The 25736-nt window shown below is 34.6% G+C and overlaps 1 protein-coding gene across 6 annotated transcripts in view; it reads left to right on the top strand.

Moving 5' to 3' along the window:
• Positions 1-24795, top strand: part of Pias2 (protein inhibitor of activated STAT 2) — a 95544-nt gene extending 70749 nt beyond the window's left edge. For 2 of the 6 annotated variants that reach the window (XM_076837160.2, XM_076837162.2), the window contains 3 exons: positions 8089-8228; positions 13071-13108; positions 15852-16339. In XM_076837160.2, the coding sequence (XP_076693275.1) occupies positions 8089-8228; positions 13071-13108; positions 15852-16034 (361 nt within the window). In that variant the 3' untranslated portion in view covers positions 16035-16339. Of the gene's footprint in view, positions 1-8088; positions 8229-10122; positions 10361-13070; positions 13109-15851; positions 16340-20714 lie in introns of those variants that run through there. The other 4 variants (XM_076837164.2, XM_076837165.2, XM_076837161.2 and 1 more) reach the window with 4 other exon arrangements.
• Positions 24796-25736: the final 941 nt, after the last annotated feature.

A 25736-nucleotide genomic window follows, 5' to 3' on the forward strand; every position in this document is an offset into this window, starting at 1 on the left:
CACTCCCCAGCACTTCCTCCTCCTTTCCCTCCCTCCTACCTAGTGGTTCCTTTTTTCCCCTTTCTTCTACTCATCTCTCTTTGATTTTCATAAGTTCACTTCCCCCCCACCCCATGTTCATCTTTTTCTTTTTCCTCTTGACCTTCCACATATGATAAAACGTACAACCCATGACCTTCCCACTTTGGCTTTTTTCACTTAACTTAATGGTTGTGAGTTTCATCCATTTTTCTACAAATGACTTATTTCATTTTTCTTTATGAAATAAGAAATAAAACTCCATTATGTGTATATACCACATTTGTTTTTTTTTTTTTTTTTTTTTTTTTGAATCTGGCCATTCGTTGATGGGCACCTAGACTGATACCATAGTTTGGCTGTTGTGACTTGTGCAGCTATAAACATGGGTAAGCATGTATTACCATAGTATGATGACTTTAATTCTCTAGGATAAGGGCTAAGGAGTGGTGTAGCTGGGTCCTGTGATGGTTCCATTTTTTTCCTTTTGAGGAACCTCGATATTGGTACACCATAGCTGTTGTACCAATATACAGCCCCAGCAACAGTTTAAAAAGTGTTCCCTTTTCTCCACATCCTCTCCAGTATTCATTATTGTTCGTATTCTTGATGACCTGTCATTCTGACTGGTGTGAAATGAAATCTCTACCGTAGTTTTGATTTGCATTTTCCTAATTGCTAATGATGTTGAACATTTCCTCCTATATTTGTTGGCCATTTGTGTTTCTTTTCTTTTTCTTTTTGGAGAAGTGTCTGTTTAGCTCATTTGCCTATTTATTAATTGGGTTATTTGATTTTTTGTGTGTATATAATTTTTTTTAGTTTTTTAAATATTCTAGATAATAATGCTTTGTCAGAAGAATAGCAAGATTGTCTGCCTTTCTGTTGTTTCTGTCTTCACATTCCTAATTATTTCTTTAACTGTGTATAAGTTTTTTAACTTGATGCCATTCCACTTGTTAACTCATGACATTACTTCCTGAGCTTTAGGGGTTCTATTGAGAATGTCATTTCTTAAATCTTTTTTGTGAGGAACCTTTTTTTTCTTGTCTCAGGCCATTGTGAGGAAGCCTGGTGTAATAGAGTGTGGAATTGGAAATCTTCTAAGAACAAATATCAATTCTGGCACTTGCTTCTTTGCTCTGTGGTTTTGGTTGAAATCCTTAAGTTGAGCCACCTTTTCTGTTCTGTAAAATGGGATGAAATAATGCCTACTTTATGGGATTGATATCAGGTTACAATGAGATAATGAAAGAACTTAGCTTTTGTTGTCAGGCACATAATAGTTACTCAATGAGAATTGATTCCCTTACCTTTTCTCCCACTCCCGGGTAAAATGAGGGCAAATAATGCATTTTTTCATGCACTTTCTGTGACTCATCTGGCAGAAACCATTCCAATTTGAAGGAAAAATGGGTCTGAGTGTTTAATGATAGATGCTTCTCAGAGATTCTGGAAGGTGTAATGGATTCTCTTCACCATTCCATCACACATTTTTTTCAAACTTGGAAGTGCTAATCTCATCATTGCTGGCTTCTCAGTCTGTTTATTTTTTTCTGATTTTTTTTTTACATACCATAAAGTCCACTCATCCTAAGTATAGAATAGCACAATTCATTCCTTTTTATTAATTCATACAGTTGTATAACCATCATCACAAATCAGTTGCAGAATATTTCCAACACCCAAAAAACATCATATTCCTTTGCAGGTTATTCCTATACACACTCCAGAATTAGGTAACCATTTTTATCTCCTAATTTACCTGTTTTAGACATCCTTTTTTATAAAAGGAATTACACTTGGTACACTTTAACAGCATTCTTTTTTGTAACTTTTTAAAAACTTACGTTCGGACTACTTTTTAAAGTTACTTTTAAGAACTAAACTTTTGTTCTTCCTTGTAAAATACTTATATTTTCAGATATGATTTATATATCTAAGAGCTTGTATATTTAGAATGCTTTTTTTTAGTGGAATAGAAAAAAAAGATGAAAGTAATTGATCTGGATTTCTTCTGCCATGCTGATCACTTATTGCTCCTTTGAGGGATTTTGTTTGGCATTTCTATAATTTGAATGACAAAAATGAAAATATAATTTTGAAGTGTTTACTGAGGTGTAGAATCAGAAAAATGAATGCTTAGGTATGGTATTTCTACGAATTACTTTGTCATGATATCATTTAGAATATGCTGGAAAGATGAGTTGCAAATGCTGTTTAGTTGGATTTATTCCTTGAATTAATGCATAAATGCATATTTTAAAAGATATGCATTGATGCTGGCTCATGAGTTGATGTGATTGTAGAGAGTTGCTGGTGGCATGCCACAAGGGTCTAATCCTTTGAGTATTCTGTACCACATTTTATTAGTACTTGATAGGGACATGACACTGGAGGAATGACATATACATTGGGTAACAAAATCTGAAGTGACCACAAAATGCAAAGGAATAAAGGTATACTGTGGTCAGCTACTATAGAGATAAATATTAACACCCCTCATCTAAGTTAAAAGAAGGTCATAACTAACTCTGGTTAGTGTAAGGTGAAAGTATATGATTAAATCAACATATGGCAGTTTAGTTTTAAGAATTTTGTATGAATTTCAGCTACCCAGCTCCTTTCATGAAATCAGCATAACCCTCAATACCCAAATTAGGTTATCACCATATAGAAGAATAGGTTCACATGGAAAGATAAGTGAAAATTCTGAACTTAATTTTAGGAAGTCTTATAATTATGTATTAAAATGACATCCATTATGACCAAGTAGAGCTTATTCTAGGAGTGCTTTAATATTAGGAAATAATAAAGTGAATTTTGTCATTAGGACAGCTATATAGTCTTAAGATGTCTGAAAGGCATTTAGTAAATGCTATTTTTTAATGTCAGAATTCACTTAATGGTTTAAAGAACTTACTGCTTAAGCTGATTTGTTCTTTGTTCTTAGATGGCACTAATAAAAGTAGTGTCCAGAATATGTACTATAGCAGTTTTGTTCCATTTTAGGTTATGCAACTCTATTTAAGACAATTTTAGAGATGATCATCAAGAAGTGTATTAAGAAATGAAGGCAGCCAGGCAGGATGAATAGGAAGGTGTGGGTGATGGAACCTGGAACACAATAGATGAAGGTATTAAACCAGGAGAAGAGTTTATGTTACAGCCACCTCCTAGTTCTTAAAAGAGTGCACACCATCTATCAAAATATCAGAGCGTAGGCTTGTAGGCTTAATACTATGGTTATATCCTCTCTGTAATCCTTTCCTACTCTTGGGCTTTGGGGGTTTTGTTTCTCATCATTCTTTTCATAGCTTTCCTTGTGTCTCAATTGAGAATTTCAGTGGTTTTCCTCAGCTGTGAAAGTTTATCCTTGAATGAATGAACCTCATAACCAATGACAGTAAGCAAATGAAAGAGTAGATGAGAGATGCAGAAAACTTAATTTTGACTTATAGTCCAGAAATTATATGAACTGTTTTTTAAAAAGCATATTGTTTTAGTAAAATTAATTCTTATAAACAATTTTATAGAGCACTGAGAAGAAAGTAAAAGGTCTGTCATGTAGAAAGAACCTCTGTTAACATTTTGTTGACATCCTAGCCCCTTTCTTTGCTTACCTAATGGAGATTGATTGATTGATTGATTGGTTTTTATCAGGGATTGAACCCAGGGACATTTAATCACCAAGTTAATCCACAGGCTGTTTTTGTTTCGTTTTGTTTTTGAGACAGGACCTTATTGCTTAGGGCCTTGCCAAATTACTGAAGCTGGCTTTGAACTTGCAATCCTCCTGCTTCAGCCTCCCGAGCTGCTGGGATTACAGGCATGCCCCATCACAGGGTTTTAAATGTAGTTTTATAATTCTTGTTGGAAGAAACTGGTACCATATAAAACATTTTGAAAACTTAAGTTCTTCTATATTGAGATATTTTGCATTTGATGCTGCTGTTCCTCCAAAATTGAATAGTTGGCTTGGTTTCAATAAGGAGACAGGAAATAATAGGAATAAAATGTGTATGTAATAATAGGAATAAAATGTGTATTAAGAAGTATTAAGAATTGGTAGCAAATTTAAATCTTTATTCCTTTATGATCATAAAGTGGGAGTGCAAGGTGAGCTTCAGGTATATGAATAAAAATCAACTCAGCCAGGCATGGTGGTGCATACCTGTAATTCCAACCCTTGGGAGGATAGGCAGGAGTATCCCAAGTTTGATGCCAAGCCTTGCAACTTAGTGAGACCCTGTCTGAAAATAAGTAAAAAGGGCTGGGGATGTTGCTCAGATGTAAGCACCCCTGGGTTCAACCCTGTACCCCCCCACCCCCCCACACACACAAAACAACCCAGAAAACTCATTTTCAGATATCTGTGTCTGAGACAGGTATGAATTCCATGTATGTAATACATGATCCAGAATGCTAGGATTTACTATCTTAACAGCAGCCTAGCAATTTACTTTTGTGTTGTGGTATTGTGGATAAAGTTTAAAAAATTTAAAATGAATATGCACACTTGCATAATACATACTGTGCCTAATGTGTCATTGCCTACCCAAGAAGTGTCCATAGCAAATTTTTAAAAACTTATTTATAATCATTTTACACATATAGAGCACAATTTCTCAAGTCACTGATTGTGCACAGATAAGTACATTACATGTACTTAGGGTAATGATGTCTAACTCAAAATTCACCATCATTCCTACCCCCTTGTTCCCTCTCTTCCCCTCCCTACCCTTTGCCCTATTCTGAGTTCCTCCATTCTTCCTATGCTCCCCCCCCCCATTGCCATTATGAGTCAGCATCCTCATATCAAAGAAATCATTCTGCCTTTGGTTTTGGGGTATTGGCTTACTTCACTTGGCATTATATTCTCCAGTTCCATCCACTTACCTGCAAATGCCATGTTTTATTCTCTCTTAATGCTGTGTAATGTTCCATTGTGTATATATTCTAAAGTTTCCCTCTTCATTCATCTACTGAAGGGCATCTGGGTTGGTTCCACAATTTAGCTATTATGAGTTGTGCTGCTTTATAAACATTGATATGGCTGTGTCCCTGTAGTATGCTGTTTTAAGTCCTTTGGGTATAAACTGAGGAGTGGGATAGCTGGGTCAATTTGGTAATTCCATTCCAAGTTTTCCAAAAAATCCCCATACTGGACCATAGCAAATTTTAAAGACTATTTAAAAATCTGTTACTTCATGGTGTCACATTTGTATACCCATAATTTCATAAAAACAGCCATTTACATATCTCTATGGAACCTGTTATGTATATCTATAAATACATGTATTTTTCACATAGATTTTAGAATCATTTTATGTTTCTGATTATAGTCATGGTGAGATTTAATGAAAGCAAGATGTACTACCAGTCTCTAATTTGATACCCTAATGTCTATTTACACCCATTTTATATAAAGTTGAATTTGTGTTAATGCTTACAAAGTTCAGGTAATAGGAATTAGTCAACACTAAAATGTTTTAACTTTTCATATGGTTTTAGAAGTTGATTTAATAGTTTTTACTTCCATTAGATTTTGCATTTTCATGTTTTACAGTCAATATTTTGTTATGGCAGAAGCATGAATAGTTATTTAATTATTTAAGGTTTCTTGTTATGTAAATGGGATATGTGCAGTAATTAGTGTTCCTGTGATGATAGAGCACAGGGATGCTTACTTGTCTGCTCTTTAGATATAAAATCAGTGGTTGGGGAAGGAAAGAGTTGGGTTGCTGATTTCTGTAATATAGGATCAAGACAAAAGAAAATCTCCAGTGACATCTCAAAGGAAGAAAAGGGTAAGTGGTAGGAAGAAAGGCATTATCTTTTTCTTATCAACCTAAAATTCTTTTTTTTTTTTTTTTTGGTGCTACTGGAGATTTAACCCGGAACCTTGCATATTCTAAGCTGGAGCTTTACCACAGAACTGTAGGAGCCCTTGAAATTCTCCTTTTAGTTTCCTTCAGGGGCAGAGAAAAGATAATAGGTTCAATGTTCCTTTAAGTAGGAATTTTTAAATTAAATGAAACGTTTTTATATATGTGGGAAGTTTTTTTGGTTTGTTTTGTTTTGTTTTTTTGTCATTGAAAGTTTTCCCTCTTATATTTTGAGAAAAAGTAGGATCGAGATATTAATACTGAGAGGCAACCATAATAATCAGAACCTTTTTTTTTTTTTTTTTTTTTTTTTAAATTCCTCCCCAGCACTAAGGCATATCTGGTCTCTTCCTCTTTCTTAACCTTCTCTGTTCTTCCTTCTGATTTGCACTCCTGGTGGTGGAGTGGGTAGGCTCGTGTATGAAAACACTTTTGGTTATTTTCTCTTATTTATTACCAAGTTTTTCATTTATTCTTCTTGATTCTTTTATAATATCATTCATATCCTGTTTGTGGCTCTAGATCTTCAGGTTCTGTTGGAGACTAAGGAACTTCTTGATTCTTTCCTAAGGAAGATTATCTTTGGAATGACTTCCCTCTAACTCTGGAAAATGTGTTTTGAAGTACCAGGCTTATGTTTTCATGTCAAGCATATTATATTCCATATGCCCCTTGAATCGATCAATTTACAATCTAAAGTTTCTGAACTACGACTTTTGTTTGTTGATTTTTCTGAGAATAATGTTGTTGCCAACACAACTATATATATGTACTCTCAAAATGACTTTGTTTTCCACATTTTCAGTTTGTGTTTTCAACGAGTAATGTGGAATAACAGCTAGACAAGGTCCTTAAGGTATAACACAAACCAGTCTTAGAAGGACTCTAAGTAGATTCTGATTATTTAAGTGGTTAAACTATTTCCTAACACGATTTATTTACCAGAGTATGAAGAATATCATGCAAATAGGTGGTTCTTATTACCAGCACTTAATAATCTGAATGATAACAGAAAATATTTTAATCTAGAGAATGGACATCTAGAGGTCCCAAGTTTTCATCCCTGCCAGCTTTGTCACCATGGTCCTACTTTTAGTTTCTAAGAAGAATGCGCTTTATTCATCTTTATAATGGTTTCTTTCAGCCTCACTCATGAAGTTAACCAGCAATGCTTTGGGATGCTCACCTTAAATGTTTTGCACCATTCTTGTATCTCATTATTTGTTGGCGAGATGGCCAACAGGGTCAGTAATGTTGCTTAGCTTCTCATAAATATTCAAAATGCTTTTTTTAGGCAGTTCTAGTTGTTTACCCTGGGTTAAGAGAAAGAGAAAATGCAGGTTAAATAGAAAAGTACAGTCATCTTTCTTCAAGTCTGAACTTTTTCAAAAATATGTTTAATTTTTAATTATATTGTTTCTTGAAATTACAAAGTTTTAATTATATAGTGTATATTTATAATACTAAATTATAAAATTTTTATGTGTTTTAGTTGTATTTTTAGTAGCATGAACAGCTACTTTAAAAGTCAAAAATTCTTATAGAAAAATAGGTAACATCATGATAGTCGGCTTTTTTATTTCTGGATATCGTATCCTAAATCCTGAATACTGCTCCTCTTATCCTGATATTGGATTTTGCCCTACTGCTATCTGGTTGATCAGCTTTGCTCGGAGCATTCCCAGATAATATTTGAATAAATTAATACAAGTTAGAATTGAAGAAATTCTGGTTGAGCTACTTTGAGTTGTTTTGCTCATAAAAGTGTCCTGATTAAAGTCAAATCTTATGAGTTCTCTGTTTTATTTTTAAATTTTTTTTAGAGATAAGTTACTAATAGCCACATGCATGTTACATTTACATTAATAAAAGCATATGTCAAACACATTTCTTTTTGTGGAATGAAAGTGTTATATATCTTACCCCAGCAGTGCATCATGTTTTTAATGCCAGCTTGCTCTTATATCATAGCTGCTGTTAAGAGCCAAGATACATTCATGCTAAAATGAAGACTGTTATGAAAGAGGAGAGTAAGAGTGTGGAGTACTGTGTAGTGAGTAGTTGCCATATAATTGTGCTAAGACTTAGTGAACGTACATCTGAGAATGCCCAGTGGTTCATCTCTTCTCTCCTGTGAACTAACAGCCAGATTGTTTGTAATTTCCCATGCTATTTAAAACAGGGTTCTCATGTATCAGCCATCTTCTGTAAGGGTGCCCAGTGTGACTTCGGTTGATCCTGCTGCTATTCCGCCTTCATTAACAGACTACTCAGTACCATTCCACCACACGCCAATATCAAGCATGTCATCAGACTTGCCAGGTATGTGGAGAGTTTTTGTTGTTTTTCTTTTATTTTTTTTAATCAAGTTTTATCATTTTTTAAAAATCTTAATCAGTGGAGCAAATAAATTTCAAAATTTTAAATAGAAGTGGTAAAGAAATTTGAAGTCCTCACATAAAAGTAATATCTATTTTGCATCATATTCAGTTGTTGTCATTGTAACTACTAAGAAATCTATAGATTTCTGATGGTAGGGAATATAGGACAATAGAAGAAAAATTTTATAGACTGTATTCTCCCTTATAGAGAATTTGTGCTTAGACTTCTTGGTTTATTTATCATAGAAGCTTCACAGTTTAGGGAGAGTATTTTCTCATACTCTTCTTGGTAGTCTGTTCTTTCTCAGTAGCCTATCAGAACTCCCCAATATACTGATGTTTTGGGGGGCCAGTTTTGCCTACTAGCTGTACCCAGTGGATTTCCTCCCAAAAGGATAGGATCTATCATGTGTTTCTCTAGATCTTAATATTTGGAGATTACCATAGTATTAGAATATGCAATTAAGGGCATATTATAAAATTTAAAGGCTTCTCCCTTTACTCCTCTTCTTCCTTCTCTCCATAGCCATTGTTTTTGTCAGTTAAAAGCAAGATAGAATCAGTGCCTCTTCTATTCATGGCTTCACTTTTCTCTGAAGGCCCTATATACTTCCTTCTTCTGTTATCAGTTTTCTTTTATGGAATTGTAAAATTGATTTTGATGTGGTTTATTTTTCTTTTTGACCTTTGTTTTAGGCACAATGCTTATTTTGTTGGGCAAAATTTGTGCTATTGAAACAGTTGATAGCTGTGTTATCTAGCCCAATATAATTTGGCACTTGAAATTAGATTATTTGAATAAAATTTAGTGGTAAAGAATAAATTAAAATAGTACCTATCAAAAGGAGTTTTAAAGGAAAAAACTACTTTTTGCTTCTAAAATATGTTTACCGGATATATAATTTGTACCAGGTATATATTTGTACCAGTTAAAAAGTATTTGTTGTATATAAAGGCTGATGCTGAGATAGGTGAGGGTTTATGGACCATGACAAAGATGGAAACTCAAATATTTCTAATTCCTAATGGTCTATGTTGCTTTACCTTGGCTGTGTTGAAGAGTCTTCCATGTATTGTCTTAGTATATGTTATAAATAAGCATCCCCGAAGGATTTGTTTCCTTAAGATCTTGAATTAAAAACTAATCCTGAAAAGATAGTGAACTTTTCAGGTAATTGAAGTGGCTCAGGTTATTTAGCAATAGCATAGACACAATTTACAAATAAACCACTTTCCCTCCTAGTTTTCAAATGATGTGGGTCTGGATGAATTTTTTTAAGTTGGGAGAATTTACATTATTTCAGAATGTGATCTTATAAAGTGATATTTTACATCTTTAAAAAAGTGTGTGGTTTTGAGAAAAATGTAGTGTAAAATTAGTCTAATCTGTGTATTTGGGGAAAATGCATTCCAAGCTGGTATTGAGGATTCAACACTAATATATGGGACTGATGTTTAACCAATAAAAACCAATATCTGGTTGCTAAAAGGTTGAGAAACTTTCTTAGCAGTTGATAAACTAAATAGAATAGTTTCAGTTATCCTTTAGAAGAATGACTAGTTTATTGTCGAGTGTGAGTTATGAAGCAGTTATTACATCCAAATTTTGTTTTTATTGTTAACTTGCTCTTTAATAACTAGTAGTCACTTTTGTTTTATTCTTGTGTATGATTTTTATGTCATTAGTCATAATGTAGAATTTGGGTATTGATAAATTTAATAATTTTATAATAAAATATTAAATAGAACACCAAGAATGAAAGGATAAGAAAGTTTTAATACATTTCTTAACATTCTTTTTAAACATCATAAATATGAATCTTCTGAATCTGCAGGAATACAAAGAAGAAATGATATTAATAATGAACTGCAGCTTGGAACATCTTCTGATACTGTGCAACAGTGAATACAAAATTAAACATAATTTGTATTTATGGAATGGAAAACAGCTTGATTATTACAAGAAAAAAATAATGACTGCCTTATTATTGCTAGTGCCATATTGTCAGGTGCGAATGGTGCTCAACAGTTGTATCATTAAAATTTGAAAGTGCTAAACCTTTACATTTTTAATCTTGTAGCAATCATGTTTTGTGAAATATGGCGCAAGTTAAGGAAAAGTGTGTTGTCATCAATGAGGGAAAAAAACTAATGAGTCAGTTTCACTTAGTGAAGCATTTAAAGTTCAAAAATGAGAATTTTATCAGTGTTAATAAAGCAGAAACATTTAGAATGTACCATCAGAATTTTTCATAATACTTTTTAGTTAAAATAATAGATCATTTTCAACCATGAAATACTTAGAAGGGCAAAAAATATATCAGTATTATATGTTACAATTGACCTGATGAAATAAGGAATAACATTTTGCTAAACTTATAGAACAAGGTAGTAAAACTTTCATCACTATTGATAAAACTATTAATTCATGAGTTTTAATCTACTTAAAATGTAAAAATACAAGACTCTTGGTATGTGGTGGATTGAACCCAGGGCCTTGTGCATGCTAGGCGTGTGCTAAGTGCTCTACCTCAGACCTACATTCCCCAGTCTTTTTTCTTTTGGGAGATTATGTCATTGTGTTGCCCAAGCTGCCCTCGAACTTGGGAGCTTTCTGCCTCAACCTCCTAAATTGCTGGGATTACAGGTGTGTGCAGCTATGCCTGGAAAAAATGCAAGATTTTAATGGATGTTTAGCTTCTTATTAGAAGGACTAACATAAAACATATCACATTTTATCACATTTCACTGTTAAGTGCTTAAGACAGAGTTTCATTAAGAAATATTTACTTTAAAACCCTATTGGATTTTGTATTAACAGCACCTATGTAATGCTTAGAAGACAATCTAGGGTTTCAACCCAATTTTTTAAAAAAAGTCTAGATATTTTAATATGGCATTCTATAAGTCACCATATTTCAGTTATCTTTGGATGGAGTATCAAAAGATACAGATCAAGTAAATCTTTTAAACTCTTCTAATTGACTTGATATTTATTGGCACACAAAAAATCCCTGAAGAGACAAGCTGGATATTGAAATAATGAAAATAGGTAGAATCTTTGGATCTCAGTGGGCATCCTTTAGTGGCAATAGAGCTGCAGAAGTAGAATATTATATCAAGCCTGTGGATTTATGTAAGTTGAAATTATGAAATGGAAGAAGTTGAACATTTAGAAAATGAACATTTCTGAGTGATTTGGTTTCAGTACACAGTATTCCATCAGAGATGTCAATACTTTCTTTAGCTTTATTTTTAAAAAAGTTAAAATGGATTGAGTAATAAACATTAAGTGATAGAACATGTAAACTAAAAAACTATTAAAAGGTAGAAACTGTTTAAAAAAATAGGAAAATGTTTTACCATTTGAAGCAAAACAAAAATTTAATAAAATGAGGCCAATTATATTCCAATAAACTTTTTGTGACAGCAATAGAAATTTTACTATATAAAGCTCTGAGAAGGTATGTAACTTTAGGCTAAATTTGAATTACTGTTCAGAAGCAGGATTTACTGAACAATATCATTAATGTGAAGAGAAACTCTCTGCTTAGAAATATGTCATTTACTGATTTCAGTTTAATGGAGGAAGTCATTGGAAAGATTCATTGTAATTTCCTTTGTCCATCATAGTCTCAAACTGCTGTATTATATAGCTGGTAACCAGTGTATGAAATGAAAAACTGTAGCAACATTTTAAAAATGCTTTAGGAATTGTTTCATTTTAGATAACTGGTGCTATAGTTTATATCACTTGATATGCTTACAACAGATTTTGAGATTATAAGGGAGTAAATACACTTTAAAATTTTTGAGTCAAAATTATTCATAGGGGATATTAAATATTTTAAAAACAATCCTCACTGATAGTCTCTGTTTTGAGTAATAGTGTATATAACATCATACTTTGACTCTGTAGTTGTTGCATTTGGGGTGACATTGAATGCCTGCATATAAAAAGCCATGTTATTGGTAGACTCTGACCTGTCTTAATGGCTAGGCCTACTATGATTCCTTTTTTATTTTGAAATAATTGAAAAGAATTCAGTTACCCAAGGAGGTCTAGGGGAACTGACTTCAAAGTTCATTGTTTGGTTTTTCAGATCTGAAGTTTTATTATTCTGTTACTTTAACCCTCTTAAATGATATTCCTGGGCAACCTTTTCTACATTCCTATTTCTAAAACATAATTGAAGAATCCCAGGTCATTGGTTTAGAGCTTAGTAAACTTGTATTAACTTTTGCTTGTTAGTGAGCAGCAGTTACCAACTGCTTGCTTTGTGCGGAGTGTGGGACTGTGTACTACTCTTCATTGGCAGCAAGGGTCAGAGAGGTATCAATGAAAGAGACATCTGTTTAAGAAGTAATATTTTAGATGAACCTCAATGTGTATTTCTGAAAAATAAATGTGAATTATCTTTAAGAACCTAAGTATGTTTTTCTTTTTAATCTGAAGATCATTATCTCATCGTTTTGATTGCCCCTCATTCTGTTAAATGACAAAGGAAAAATGTATGATTAGTCCTACTTCTCTGAAAATTTTTGGACTGCTTCCTTTGAGATGCTGGGAGGTGGTTTTTCCAGTTACTTTGTCAGGTTTTTATATGCATCAAATATCACTGATGTGTCACTGATAAGTGATATGGTACAGAACTTCCTATGGCAAAGTGGTAAGCATTTAACCCAGTAGTTTTGTGATTTATGATAAATACGAAATCATTTTGGAAAATAATTCTAGTCTCCAAAATATGAGTCAACTATTAACAAAGCATTTTTGTTTTAGGTTTGGATTTTCTTTCCCTTATTCCAGTTGATCCCCAGGTATGTATCCTGAGTTTAAGCAACTAATTTGTATTTGATTGTTATGCCATACTAACTAAAAATGACCAGTTGCATAAAATCAGGACAGTCAACTATCAGTTATTTACATTGAAGGGAAGAAAGTACTGTATAAATATTTCACAGTTTTATTTGGAAAAATAAAGTTACTATTTTTCAATTTATAATTTTTTGTCTTTAATACCTAAGCTTTTAATCATACTTTATTGAGATTAATCAGTATTTGGTTAGATTGAGTGGAAGCAGTGCCAGGTGGCGGGGGATTAAGGTTTTAAAGGTAAAATTTTATCAATAAAAACTTAATCTTGCTTGGTGCAGTGGCACACACCTGTAATCCCAGCGGCTTGGGAGGCTGAGGCAGGAGGATCACAAGTTCAAAGTCAGCCTCAGCAACTTAGACCCTGTCCTTAAATAAGAAAACAGGCTAGGATGTGGCTAAATGATAAAAGTTCCCCAGGGTTCAGTCTCCAGTTCCCCAAAACAGAAACTTACTATATACATAAATAACAGCTAAAGCTTGTTAAATAGACTTGACTTGCCAACTTAATTCTCCATTGTTTGAAGGAAAACCATCAAACATTAGGAATACCTCAGTGAAAAGGTGTGACATGCCAATTTTCTCTCAAAGATAAGCATTTCTATTAGCTCCGAGTTCTAGCCCTTCAGACTGTGCAGTGAGCATCGATTCTATTCACATGCTTAGAGCTCTAGCAGAGGAAAAATAGGGAAAGAAAACAGCCAGAAAGAGACTTTGAGAGCAGGTATAATGAGTAGTGGGGCAAAGGATGAACCATAGACCCCTACTTCATGGGTTGCTCAACATCAACTAACTACAGGTCTGTTATGAGTCTCCTGTCATTTATTAATCTGAGCACAAACAGCACTGGGAACTTGGACCCCAAATAATGAACAGACTGAGGAATTTCTTGTCACCTTTAGTTGATTTAGTAGATTCTATAGCAGGGATGTCTATTTTTCTAGGATATGGATTTTTCAGACTTAAAGGTTACCAATTTTTGTGAAGTCCTTTAGAAAAAATTATATTAGAGCCTGAGATTATTATTTCATAGCTCTGTTTGCCTCGGTGAGTGTCAGGCTGATTACATAAGTTGGTAGATGAATGAGATTGTGCCTTCCATTTACTATAGAATCCTTAGGTTTTCCTGCTTTAGTTCCATATTGCCCCTTAATATCTATTGTCTTTATGTAGATATATAGGTAAGGATTAGAAGTAAAATGGTTACAACTGGAATATAACAATTCAAGGTGAGGGAATACATGGAGGATGGGACTATAGCATCCACTCATTGTATAAATGAAGAGGGGTGTATTTTTATTGTCAGGTAGTAAAAACCAACCTGAAAAGTAGTAGGAATAAAATCATAAGTTTCTGGAATTTTCCCCCCAGATTTTTCCCTGACTTTTTAGTAACAACTTTTTAGAGAAGTTAGAAATTGATTTGATTTTAGAGAAGAATTTGTAGTATCCAATGATTCAACTATCTTCAGAGCTACTTAGAAGCTTTTAAAAATTACTTTTCCCCCCTTATAACGTCCCTTGAATCTCTTTGTGTGTGGCATTCATTTTATTAATATATCAAGAATTTTCCATCCAAAACATTAAAATAACTTTCTCTGTTGAAAGACAGCCTAAACTTGGTGCTGTTATTCCCATTTTATTTATGGGCTTTGAAGATCATGGAGTCTAAACAATTTCAGCTTTAAATGACCATTTCATAAGTTAGTGGTTCTAAGAATGAATTGAACGATATATAGAAATATTATATAATACCAATCAGATATCCTTACTGACCTTTCAGTCTGTATCCAGACCCACTTAGGACAGTGAGTTGCTAATTATTTTGTTAAAGTCAGTATGGTTGTTTCTCTTATAACATATTCTACTATGATCATTTAAATGTTTATCCGTTGTTTCTCTCCATTCCTCTTGGTCAGTATTATAGACTCTCACACTTTAGATTTGTCTTTGTGGGTAATTAGCAGCCTGTATGGTAAGGTGACTTGAAATATGAACACTGGTGAGGAATGTCAAGCAAGCATTTTAAGATTAGATTAGATCTTCATTAAGATGCATTCCAATGTTTTGTGATTATATGATTTCCTGCCTGAGCATTCCTTGTAGTCTCCATTTTAGAATGAATGTTGGCATTCTTATTACACAAGTAGTGTTCTATGTGTATGTACAGAGGAGTCCAGCCCCATCATTCTGCTGCTCACTCTTAATATTCACTCTTACTCATAAAGGGTCTGTTACTGAATTTTGGAAAATGGTTGAGCTTTTCATTAGTATTTTTGCTTGAAAAATAAGTGCTTATCAGCCTTTTATATTGTGGTTTAAACCTTGTCTAAATATACTTAATGACCAATTAATAATGAATCATAATCGTGGGGCCAATATTTAATACTCAGTGATTTCAGTTATTGTTGACATTACTTGTTCTTTTACCTCTGTATGCGGTCAACAAACAAGTTTCACATGTTCTTGATTTGAGAGAATCAAGAATATGATGCATTCACTGAAGAATGTAAACTAGCTAGCTAAATTCAGGCCATCTTCCACCCAAAGATGTGAAGTTTAAAGGTATCTTTAAATTCAAGGGCGATTTAAATATGTGACTATCACTTGTGCTTATCTAACAGTTTCTAGTCTCTTTATTTAAAACCAATGTAGCCTCTTCCTCATCGGCATCATTGTTTGTTTCAAGCAGTACTGTCCTCCTATGTTTTTGGATAGTCTCACCTCACCCTTAACAGCAAGCAGTACGTCCGTCACCACCACCAGCCCCCATGAAAGCAGTACTCATGTTAGTTCATCCAGCAGCAGAAGTGAGACAGGGGTCATAACCAGCAGTGGAAGTAACATTCCTGACATCATCTCATTGGACTAAAGGCGGACTCATTTGATTCTGGGAATCATTCATCAAAACTGCTCTTTCTTGGATCTCTGGTCCATGGATGCTATTTTTTTGGCAATTTGATATTTATTGAAACGTCAAGTGGATTCTTTTGCTTTCTGAGAGATGAACACAGATGACTGAAGCAAGAACCAAATGACACACAAGGACTTCTCGTATTCATGTTGAGCATCAGATACATTTCAGCCATAACAGTGTCTTCTTGAGCAGTGGATTTCAATTTCATACATTACTGGATGGATTCTACAAGGCAGTTTAAAGGTGTTTTTTTGGGCGGGGGGCGGGGTATAATAAACAGCAATAAAAATTATGTAAATATTTAAACTTTTCTAATTAAAAAAGATGTAATCACTGATTCTAAAATGACAGCAACTTCTGTTTAATCCAATGTGAAAGAAAAATATATGGAAGTCATGTTTGCTAAATGAGTCTTTTCCATGGAGATTTATTTTTTTGTTGCAGTAATGAAATTTTGATAAGTGGCCAAAAGCTTGAGTTTCACTATTCTTTCACTCTTCATGATTCCATCAAAGAAAAATGGCCTTTGTGGTGTTCTTTTTTCCCTGGTTGTCATTTACATTTTGATACTGTTTGCTCATGAATGCAGAGGAAGTTCTAGGATTTGGCTGCTCTTTATTAGTGATTATGTCTAAGAACACTATGCAGATTCTGCCCTGACATGATGTGTTATTTTTGGTAACTGTACATTCTCATTCTAGAGTTTTCTATAAATTTAAGGCTTGCCTTCTTAAAAAATTCTATGCAGCCTTTGAATGAAATATTTTTGAGGTAAGGTGTGGCTGGAACGTTTTTTCGAATTTTCTTTCCAATGTCTAGAAATGTTGATAGGAGTGGAAGGACAGATTTAGGGAAGGTGGAAAGAACAAAATTTAGTCTCTCCCTAAGAATTTAATTTGCTCATTGATTTTATAGGAAAATATACAAATCACTGTTGAAACTGTTCACATTTTAGGGGCAGTGACATAGAAATTGTTTTAGGTCTTCAGTCATATTTTTTGCCAGTGTAATTTCTGTCTCATGGAATAATTTTCAAAAGGAAAAGACAATAGCAAGGAAAGGGGACATTATTAATTTCTTTTTCCTTTTTTTCAATCTTTCTTTAAACCACAAAAGATGAAACAAAATGAGAAATGTTTGAACTGAACAGTGAGGAAGGGTTTGGGAGAGGGGCATGAAGCCCACTTCATGTCTCACTCCATGGTACCCAGAAACACTCCACCCCTCTAGCTTTACTGGGTCCACTTTGAAAACCACTCTCCTATCATTTGTTTGATTTTAAACCACTCATAAACTGGGTTTTCCTTGTAGAGAAACATTTTTATCCAAGTTTTATACTTTATTTCATTTGGCTTCTTAAATTATCTGAGTTCTCCAGAAGCTAGCATTGTCTTACGTTGAGCTTTCTCTCCTAGGCTGTGTTCAGTTTTCATAGCTAGTCTGACGAGTCTCCTTCTCAAGCAGAGGTGCCCAGAGGAGAGCTGTCCACTTGCAGTTTAACGAGGACACCTTGCTTCAGAATTGGTGCAACTCCAGGGAGCTCCCTGCTTGGGTTTTGATGCTCTCTCAAGTTTTCATGGCATTTGTTGCCCCTTTTCTTGTTGCTGTAATGTGTGATTTTCCACATTATACCTTCTTTGGCTCTGTCATCCACTTATTTAATGTAGTATCCCTTTGTGTGGGCTGCATGTTAAAGACATGGAAAAGCAAAGTCAGCCCTGACTCTTGGAGCACTAGTTGCACCATAGTTGCCAGTTTCATCTTTTAACTGTTAGGTTTCAGTTCAGACTACAGTCTTATTTTTGGTCCAGATACAGAGAACTACTTCTTGGTAGGATTTCGTGTTGCTGCTGTAAGTACAGATGCAATTTCTGTTAACTCTGTAATCAGAAAAGGTAACTTGATTTGTGTGGTATAATTTTTTAACAAAGAAATAATGCATATTTGTTATCATTTTGTGACCCTTTAGATTCTCGGAGACTCCTTTTCTCCCAGTTGAATCAGCAAAGTTTTATAAAGTAATGAAAATATTAATAGAAATTAATTACTTTACTTGGTTCTTGTAACTGATAACCTCTCCTTTTGTAGTTGTGATGTTTCCTTGTTACTGTTTTATGTGAACAGTTTTAGTGTTCATTTTTGGTGCTTTACACTGAACTTATGTATAAATTTTTATTTTACCTCAGGCAACTAACACTTTTAAAAATATACTTTTAAGTTTTTAATGTTGGGCTTACCTTTTGTAGATGTCTTTGAAGATACTTTTCAGTGTGCTTTTGGCACTATGACAACAACATGGTTTCTAAGCTATTACCCTTGATTTAATATGGTCACTTTAATTATTTTTACAAAGATCCTGATAGCAGTGTATTTTGCTAACCCAGATTCTGCTTAACAAAATATAATGGAATAAAAAGCTGTTACTTAGAATTCAGTCATTATTTGGAGTATCTTGTTTAAGGAAAGGAGCTGTAATTACTACTTTTATAGTCTTTTAACCAACTTGTATTTTTACCTTTCTTCACTTAGAAATAGGAAAGGCTTCTCTTGCTTTGGTACGTCCTGCAGAATATCTGGTGCTGACTGTAGCTGCTCGCCTAGAACCACTTACACTCACCCACTTTCTCACCCCTAGGGGATCCATTTTAGGATCTTATTCCATTTCTGCCCTGAAGTTATAAATACTTGGCATCTGTTCTACAATAAATGTAAAGGCCAAATGAAACAGTTTTGATGAATTCAGGTTATGTGGCATCTATCTGATAACATGTTCCAGGATAAAATATGTAGGTAAGAGATAACAGATGGCAAGTGTAATTCAGTTGATCGATAACTCCTGGTTTAAAACAAGGTTCTTTAGGATAGTATTAAGAAATCTGAAGAAAGGTAAGATGTTGAATTTTAAATAAAGTTGAACAGAAACTATTTTGACTTTGATATACCTTCAAACCAATCCTAGACACTCACCATCTAATAACCTCCTTCTTTTGCCAGTAAAGTTACATTTGTGCTTTTAACTGTTAAGGTTTTTACAGAGCGTTGGTTTAGTTGTCAGGTATTCTTTTCTCCCCAGCCTTCATTGGGTAAAAAATAATTGTTTCCAATTATTTCTAGTTCTTTGGAATATCATAATGAATTTTTTTCCTAGTTGTTTTCACCTTAGAAAATGAAAGTAGTACCCCATTATAACTTAAGGGTGACATTGGACTTAGTGGCACTGGGTTCATGTGATGTGAGAGCTTGGTAGTGTCATTTTGATGGGTGATTGATGGTTCCACCTAATTCCCATCTGTTCTGCTACAGTTCTACATGCATACAATGAAACTTATAGAAAAGAATTTAACAATTCTGCTTTTTAAGAGTCTCATGCCTCCTATCAAATAAATGACTAGTTTGTATGACTCCCACTTTCCCTCCCCCCCCTTTTTTGTTAGGAACCACACTGCAATTTCTAGAAAAAACAAATAAAAAGTTTTATTAAAATATTTGCCCACTCTTCTTTAATGATTGTCTGGTTCACTGATTTTTTTTTTTTTTTTTTGGTTCACTGATTTTTTATTCTTGTTTATGTCAGTGGTATATGCTCACTGTAGAAATGTAGACGGTACAGAAAAGAACAACAAAAATTGCCCCTAAGTCCATCACCAGAGAGAAGAGATTCACATTAAATATTTTTGCATATTTCTTGCCAGACTCTTTGCTGCTTCTGCATTTTTATATATAATTTGTACCTTGTTTTTTCCCTCAATCTATAGGCATTCTTCCTTGTCATTAAAAACTCTGTCAACCATTATTAAGTCCATGATATTCCATTGTGTGGCTCTATCACAATTCATATAATCTTTCCCCTTGGGACATTTTAAATTTGTGCATAAATTATTTCTTAGGATAAATTCCTAGAGGTGTGATTTCTGGGTCAAGGATATGAACATTTTTGTGGTTCTTGATTCATGCCACCTTTCCAGACAGTTGTTGTCATTTATACTCCACCAGGAGGTGTGAGAAGGGCTGCATAGTGTATTTTCCAAGAACACATTTATCTTTATAGCCATCTGCACTCAGATCCTCAGCTCTTCTGAGCCTGGTGAACTGGGCTAAGGATAATTGGAAGATACTTTCCCAGGATTTCTCAGTTTTAAATATACAGTTGTCCCAATTATCTGGGGAGACTGCTTCCAGAGCTGCCCCACCCAGTACTAACAAGCACAGATGTTACCTCTTATATAAGAGGACATTGTACTAATATAATCTGTGTACATCCACTCATATACTTTAAATCATCTCTAGATTATTTATAATACCTAATGTAATATAAAAGCTGTATAAATAGCTATGCTTTCTTTTTAAATAATAATAAGAAAAAGCCTGTATGTGCTCAGTACAGATGCAGTCCTGCTTCCCCCAAATGTTTAGTTGAATCCACTGATGCAGGTCCTATGGGTATGGAAGGTTAACTGAATTTATCTGACAAGTTCTAGAAACATCTCCATATGTATATCCAACTGATTTTTCACATAGTTTTACTTGCACTGTGCAATAGCAAAAATATTGGTCAGGCTACACTTTGGTTTTTTTTTTTAAACAATTTGTGCCTAGGGCCAGCCCTTAGTAGCAGCTTTCTTTTTCCTCTTGTAGGCTCCATTGTGGCCTTTCTGATCTCCCTAAAGCCAGTAGGATCTGCTGAGACAAAGGCAGTCCAACCCAAACTGGAAAAGTGGTAAGGCTAAAACTAAACAGGGCCAAGCTCTGCCTATTTCACTTTGCATTCTTTTATGTTGCCAATCAGATCTTATTCTTGGTGTTCAAGGGTGGCTATGGAGAAAGAAAACAGATTGCTATGTTCATGTTAGAGGTGTAAGTAGCATTTTCTCAACTGGCATAGTACGTTCATTATTTCCCAAACTGCTTTTCATTTCCGAATGGTTTATAAAGCTTCCTTTATTCTGTGTTCTAGAAGCTTAACTATGCTAAATTAAGGAGCATGTTGTTTCAAAATGGAATATGTCTCTTATTTTGGCCTTCATCAAACTATTCAACAGATGTTTAATGTTTTTCTTATGTCTGGGGTAAAGTAATTATAAAAGATCTAATTGAAGCCTTCAAAGGGCTTATCTAGTTTTTAAAAAATAAGAATTCTTACCTAGTATTAGGTTTTGTGTGCTAACTTTACTGCAGTGTGTCTCATTCCTTATAATAGCTTTTCACTTTACAAATGGACAAACAGATTTAGTAAGTTCACCAACATCATAGTGAGTGAGTAGTGGGCTTGGGATTCTGGCCCAAACCTACCTCAGAAGCCCTTTGTCTAAGCTGAAGTGACACTAATTAGCTATGGTTTTTAGGAAACTCATGGAAATCTAGACGAAACTGGTTTTCAGATCCTGGCCAAAGTAGTTAGGAACAAGTGGACTCAAGTTCCAGAATTCACTGAATAGCTGCAGGAATAAGTACCAGTCCGAGACTGGAGATAACGGGCCGTTATGCTTTTATCCTGTTACAGGTTAAAGGATAATAGTGCTGTTTACCAGCCAGGAGGCAGTTGTGGTTAGTCCTTTAGAGGAGACAATGATGAGTTTCTTAGATCACCTGTGGAGCTCATCCCTGGGTTTTGTACAGACTTTCCAGAAGTTCAGCCCTTCCTTGTCCTCCATCTCACCTTCGCTGTCCTCTGGGCTGTGCATGCTCCAACCCTTGCGGTTGCCTGTTGGCTCCTTGCTCCCTGCTTAGCTCTGTCTCAGCCTTTCCTTTCCTTCTCTTCACTGCCTTGCCATGACAGATTGGCTCTCATTTCCCTGTGGCTCTCACTAGTGTGGGCTACATCTGCATTTAGTGTTTGCTGCCCTTTGTCCTTGTGGAAATGCCTTTGTCAGTAGTCTCTGCCTGTGAAGAATCTTGTGCAACAGAAGGCATTGGAATTTGCCTGATAGCTAACAGTAATGAGAATTTGTTGGAATTATTTCCAGTTTACAAATGTGGAAACAGATTCTAAGAGGGTAAAGGATTTGTCTAAGGCGAACTGCTAAGTGGGGAGTCAGGTTTCAGACCTAGTTTTAACCACCTTCCCAGGCCCTTCCTAATGATTTTATTTTTATTTTATTTTATTGTTGGTTGTTTTAGTGATGGGGATTGAACCTGGTGCATTGCACATGCTAAGCATGTAATCTACCACTGGGCCATACCCCCAGCTTTCAATTATTTTATTTTAAAAGTAGTGTTTCTTAGATATTTTCTATCATATCACCCTGTTTATATACTGTGTGGGATTTATCACACCTGCGATTTTATGTGTTGGTTCACCATGTATTGTCTCTATTAGATTGTAAGCTCCATGAGGGCAGAGATGATATTTCATTGCACCCCAGATTCTAATGTGATAAATGGTGCATAGTAGATGCTCAATAAATATTTGTGAATGAAGAAATGATGGATCCCCATTTGCATTTGACTTATACTCCCTGTGGAAATTTGATATCTGTTGAAAATAGAATACCCAAGCAGCAGATATTCACCAAGATAGGAAAGCTTGAGAGAAGGTGCATATTTGGGGTAGGTAGTAGAGGTGCTGAAGAGTCAAAGGAAGCAGCACCTTCACTTTCTAGGCTGTTGCAGCTTACAGGGGCAAAGAGCAGTTAGTAAGTGCAGGGTATACAGTGCAGATCATGTACAAGTAGATGTTTTAGTAAACCTGAGAGTCTTAAGTGACCTCTTGTGGACCCAACCTACTATGTATGTAAGGCTGGGGAAATTCTGCATGTAGTCTATGTATTGAGAACCACCTCATCTGCATCAGGTACACCATGCTCAGTTACAGAGTAAAATTGTTGAAGCCAGAAGCAGAATGTGGTGGCACATGCTTATAATCCTAGTGACTCCAAAGGCTGAGGCAGGAGGATTGCAGATTGAAGACTTGCCTCAGCATCGTAGGAAGACCCTATCTTGAGTAAAAAAAGGAGTAGGGATTTCATTCAGTGGTCAAGCACCTCTGTTTAATCCCCAGTGCCCCCCCCCGCCAAAAAAAAATGTATTTATCTCAATTTCTTGATGCTAGTAACCTGACCCAAATATTGGATTTGATGCATTGTAACTGAAACAAGAATTGGTTAACCTGATGTCACTGGAATCCATTCCCACATGCTATTGTATGAACTACAAGCAAGTACTATAACACCATAAAAAGAACCCCCCTCCCATTAGCAATCACTTCCCATTCCCCCATCTGCACCTCCCAGCTCTAGGTAACCATGATATACTTTACACATGTGCTTTTCTGAGCATTCATTATGTTGAATCATGTCCTGTATGGTTTTTGTCACCATTTACTTTCATTTGACCTGGGGCTTCAAAGTTCATCCATGCTGAGCCTCCTTTATTCCTTTTTATGGCCAAATAATGATATGGTATGGATATGTCATGCTTTGTTCATCCATTCAGCAATGCACAAATATTTGGGTGGTTCCCGTCTTTTGGCTGTTTTGAATGATGCTGCTGTGGTCATTCATGTGCGTGTGTTTGTGTGGACATGATTTTTTGGTTTCTTTTAGGTATATACCTAGGATGGGAACTGCTGGGTCATATGCTAACTCCATATTTAACATTTTGAGGAACTTCCAGAGACTTTTCCAAGGTTGCTGTACCATCAATGTGCCGGGGTTCCAATTTCTTCAAATCCTCATCAATATTTGTTACTGTTATTTACTATAACCATTTTAATAGGTTGGAAATGTGAACTGATAAAGGTTTTGATTTGCATATCTGATGATTGATAGATCCTAACCATCTTTTTTATGTGCTTATTGGTCATTTGCATGTTTTCTTTGGAGAAATAGCTGTTATTTATATCCTTTCCTTATGTTTTAATTGAGGTTATTTGTCTTTTTATTATTGAGTTGTAAATATTTTTATATTTGAATATACAAGTCCTTTTGAAGATATATGATTGGCAAGTATTTTCTCTGGATTATCTTTTCACTTTCTTGATATGTCCCTTAAAGCACAAACATTTTAAATTTTGATGCAGCCTCATTTCCTTCCTGTGTTGCTTATGGTTTTGTTTTTACCTAAGAATCCATTGTCAAATCTAAGATCATGAAGATTTACCCATATTTTTTCTTCCAAGAATATTAATAGTTTTAATTCACATTTAGAACTTGGATCCAAATTCTTTAAATGGCATAATAGTTCACTTTCATTCTTTTCTATGTGGCTATCCAGTTGTCTCAGTATTAATTGTTGAAAAGTCTGTTCTTTCCCTATCAAATGGCCTTGGCTGTACCCTGGTTAAAAATCAGTTGTCTGTAAACACATAACTTTCCATTCTGTTCTATTGATTTGTGCATTTATCCTATGCCAGCACCACACTGCTTTGATTACCATTGCTTTGTAATATGTTTTAAAATTGGAAGGTGTAAATCAAGTTTATTCCTTTTCAAGGTTGTTTTGGCTATTCAGAGATCCTGATAATTTCACATGAGTTTTAGAATCATCTTATAAATGTCTAGGAGGAAGCTGGTAGGTATTCTGATGAAGATTGCTTTGCATGTATAGATCAGTTTGGAAACTACTTTCACTTTGGCAATATAGTTCTTCTTATGAACATAGGATGTTTTCCCTGTTATTTACATCTTTAATTTCTTTTAATGACATTTTGTAGTTTTTACTGTGTAAGTTTATGCTTCTTTTGTTGAAATATATTTATACATATTTTATTATTTTTGATGCTGTTGTAAATGGAATTGTATCTTTCATTTTGGATTTGTAAAAATACAATTGATTTTTTTAAAAAAAGAGTAGTAGACTTTATTTTTTTTTAGAGTACTTTTAAATTCATGGCAACATTAAACAGAACACAGAGAGCTTTCACATGTTCCCATTTAACCCTGCCATCCTCTCCCACTGACAGTATACTGTATCAATATAGCATATTTGTTATAATTGATGAGTCAACATTGACACATTATCTACTAAAGTCTGTAGTTTAACATTGGGGTTCACTCTTGGTGGTGTACACTCTGTGGATTTCACAGACTTATATACCCATTACCGTATTACAACAAAGATGAGTCACTGCCCTAAGACTCCTGTGTTCTACTTTTTCATCCTTCCCCTTCCTGAACCCCTGGAAACCTCTGTTCTTTTGGTTATCTTCATAGTTCTGCCTTTTCCAGAATGTCAGGGTATTGATTCATACAGTATGTAGCATTTTCAGATTGGCTTCTTCCAATTAGTAGTATGCATTTAAGTTTCCTCTATCATATGGTAATAGTGCTAAACCATCTTCCAAAGTGGATATATCATTTTGCATTTCTACCACTGGTGAAGAGAGCTGTCTCTATTCTACATCCTCTCCACTATTTTATGGTGTTCATGTTTTGGGTTTTGGCTGTCCTGAATCGTGTGGTATTATTGTTGTTTTGATTCACAATTCTGTGATGACATGATGTTGAACATCTTTTCATATGCTTATTTTCCAATTGTATATCTTCTCTGTGGTGTCTATTCATATCTTTTTGCTGTTTTCAGTTTGTTTTCTTACTGAGTTTCGGTAGTTCTTTGTAATGTTTATTCACAGTCCTTTATCAGGTATGTGTTTAGCAAATACTTTTTTCCTGGTTTGTAACTCATCTTATACTCATGATGGTCTCCTTTGCAGAGCAGAAG

Source organism: Callospermophilus lateralis, chromosome 17, assembly GCF_048772815.1.
Source record: "Callospermophilus lateralis isolate mCalLat2 chromosome 17, mCalLat2.hap1, whole genome shotgun sequence".
Taxonomy (NCBI): domain Eukaryota; kingdom Metazoa; phylum Chordata; class Mammalia; order Rodentia; family Sciuridae; genus Callospermophilus; species Callospermophilus lateralis.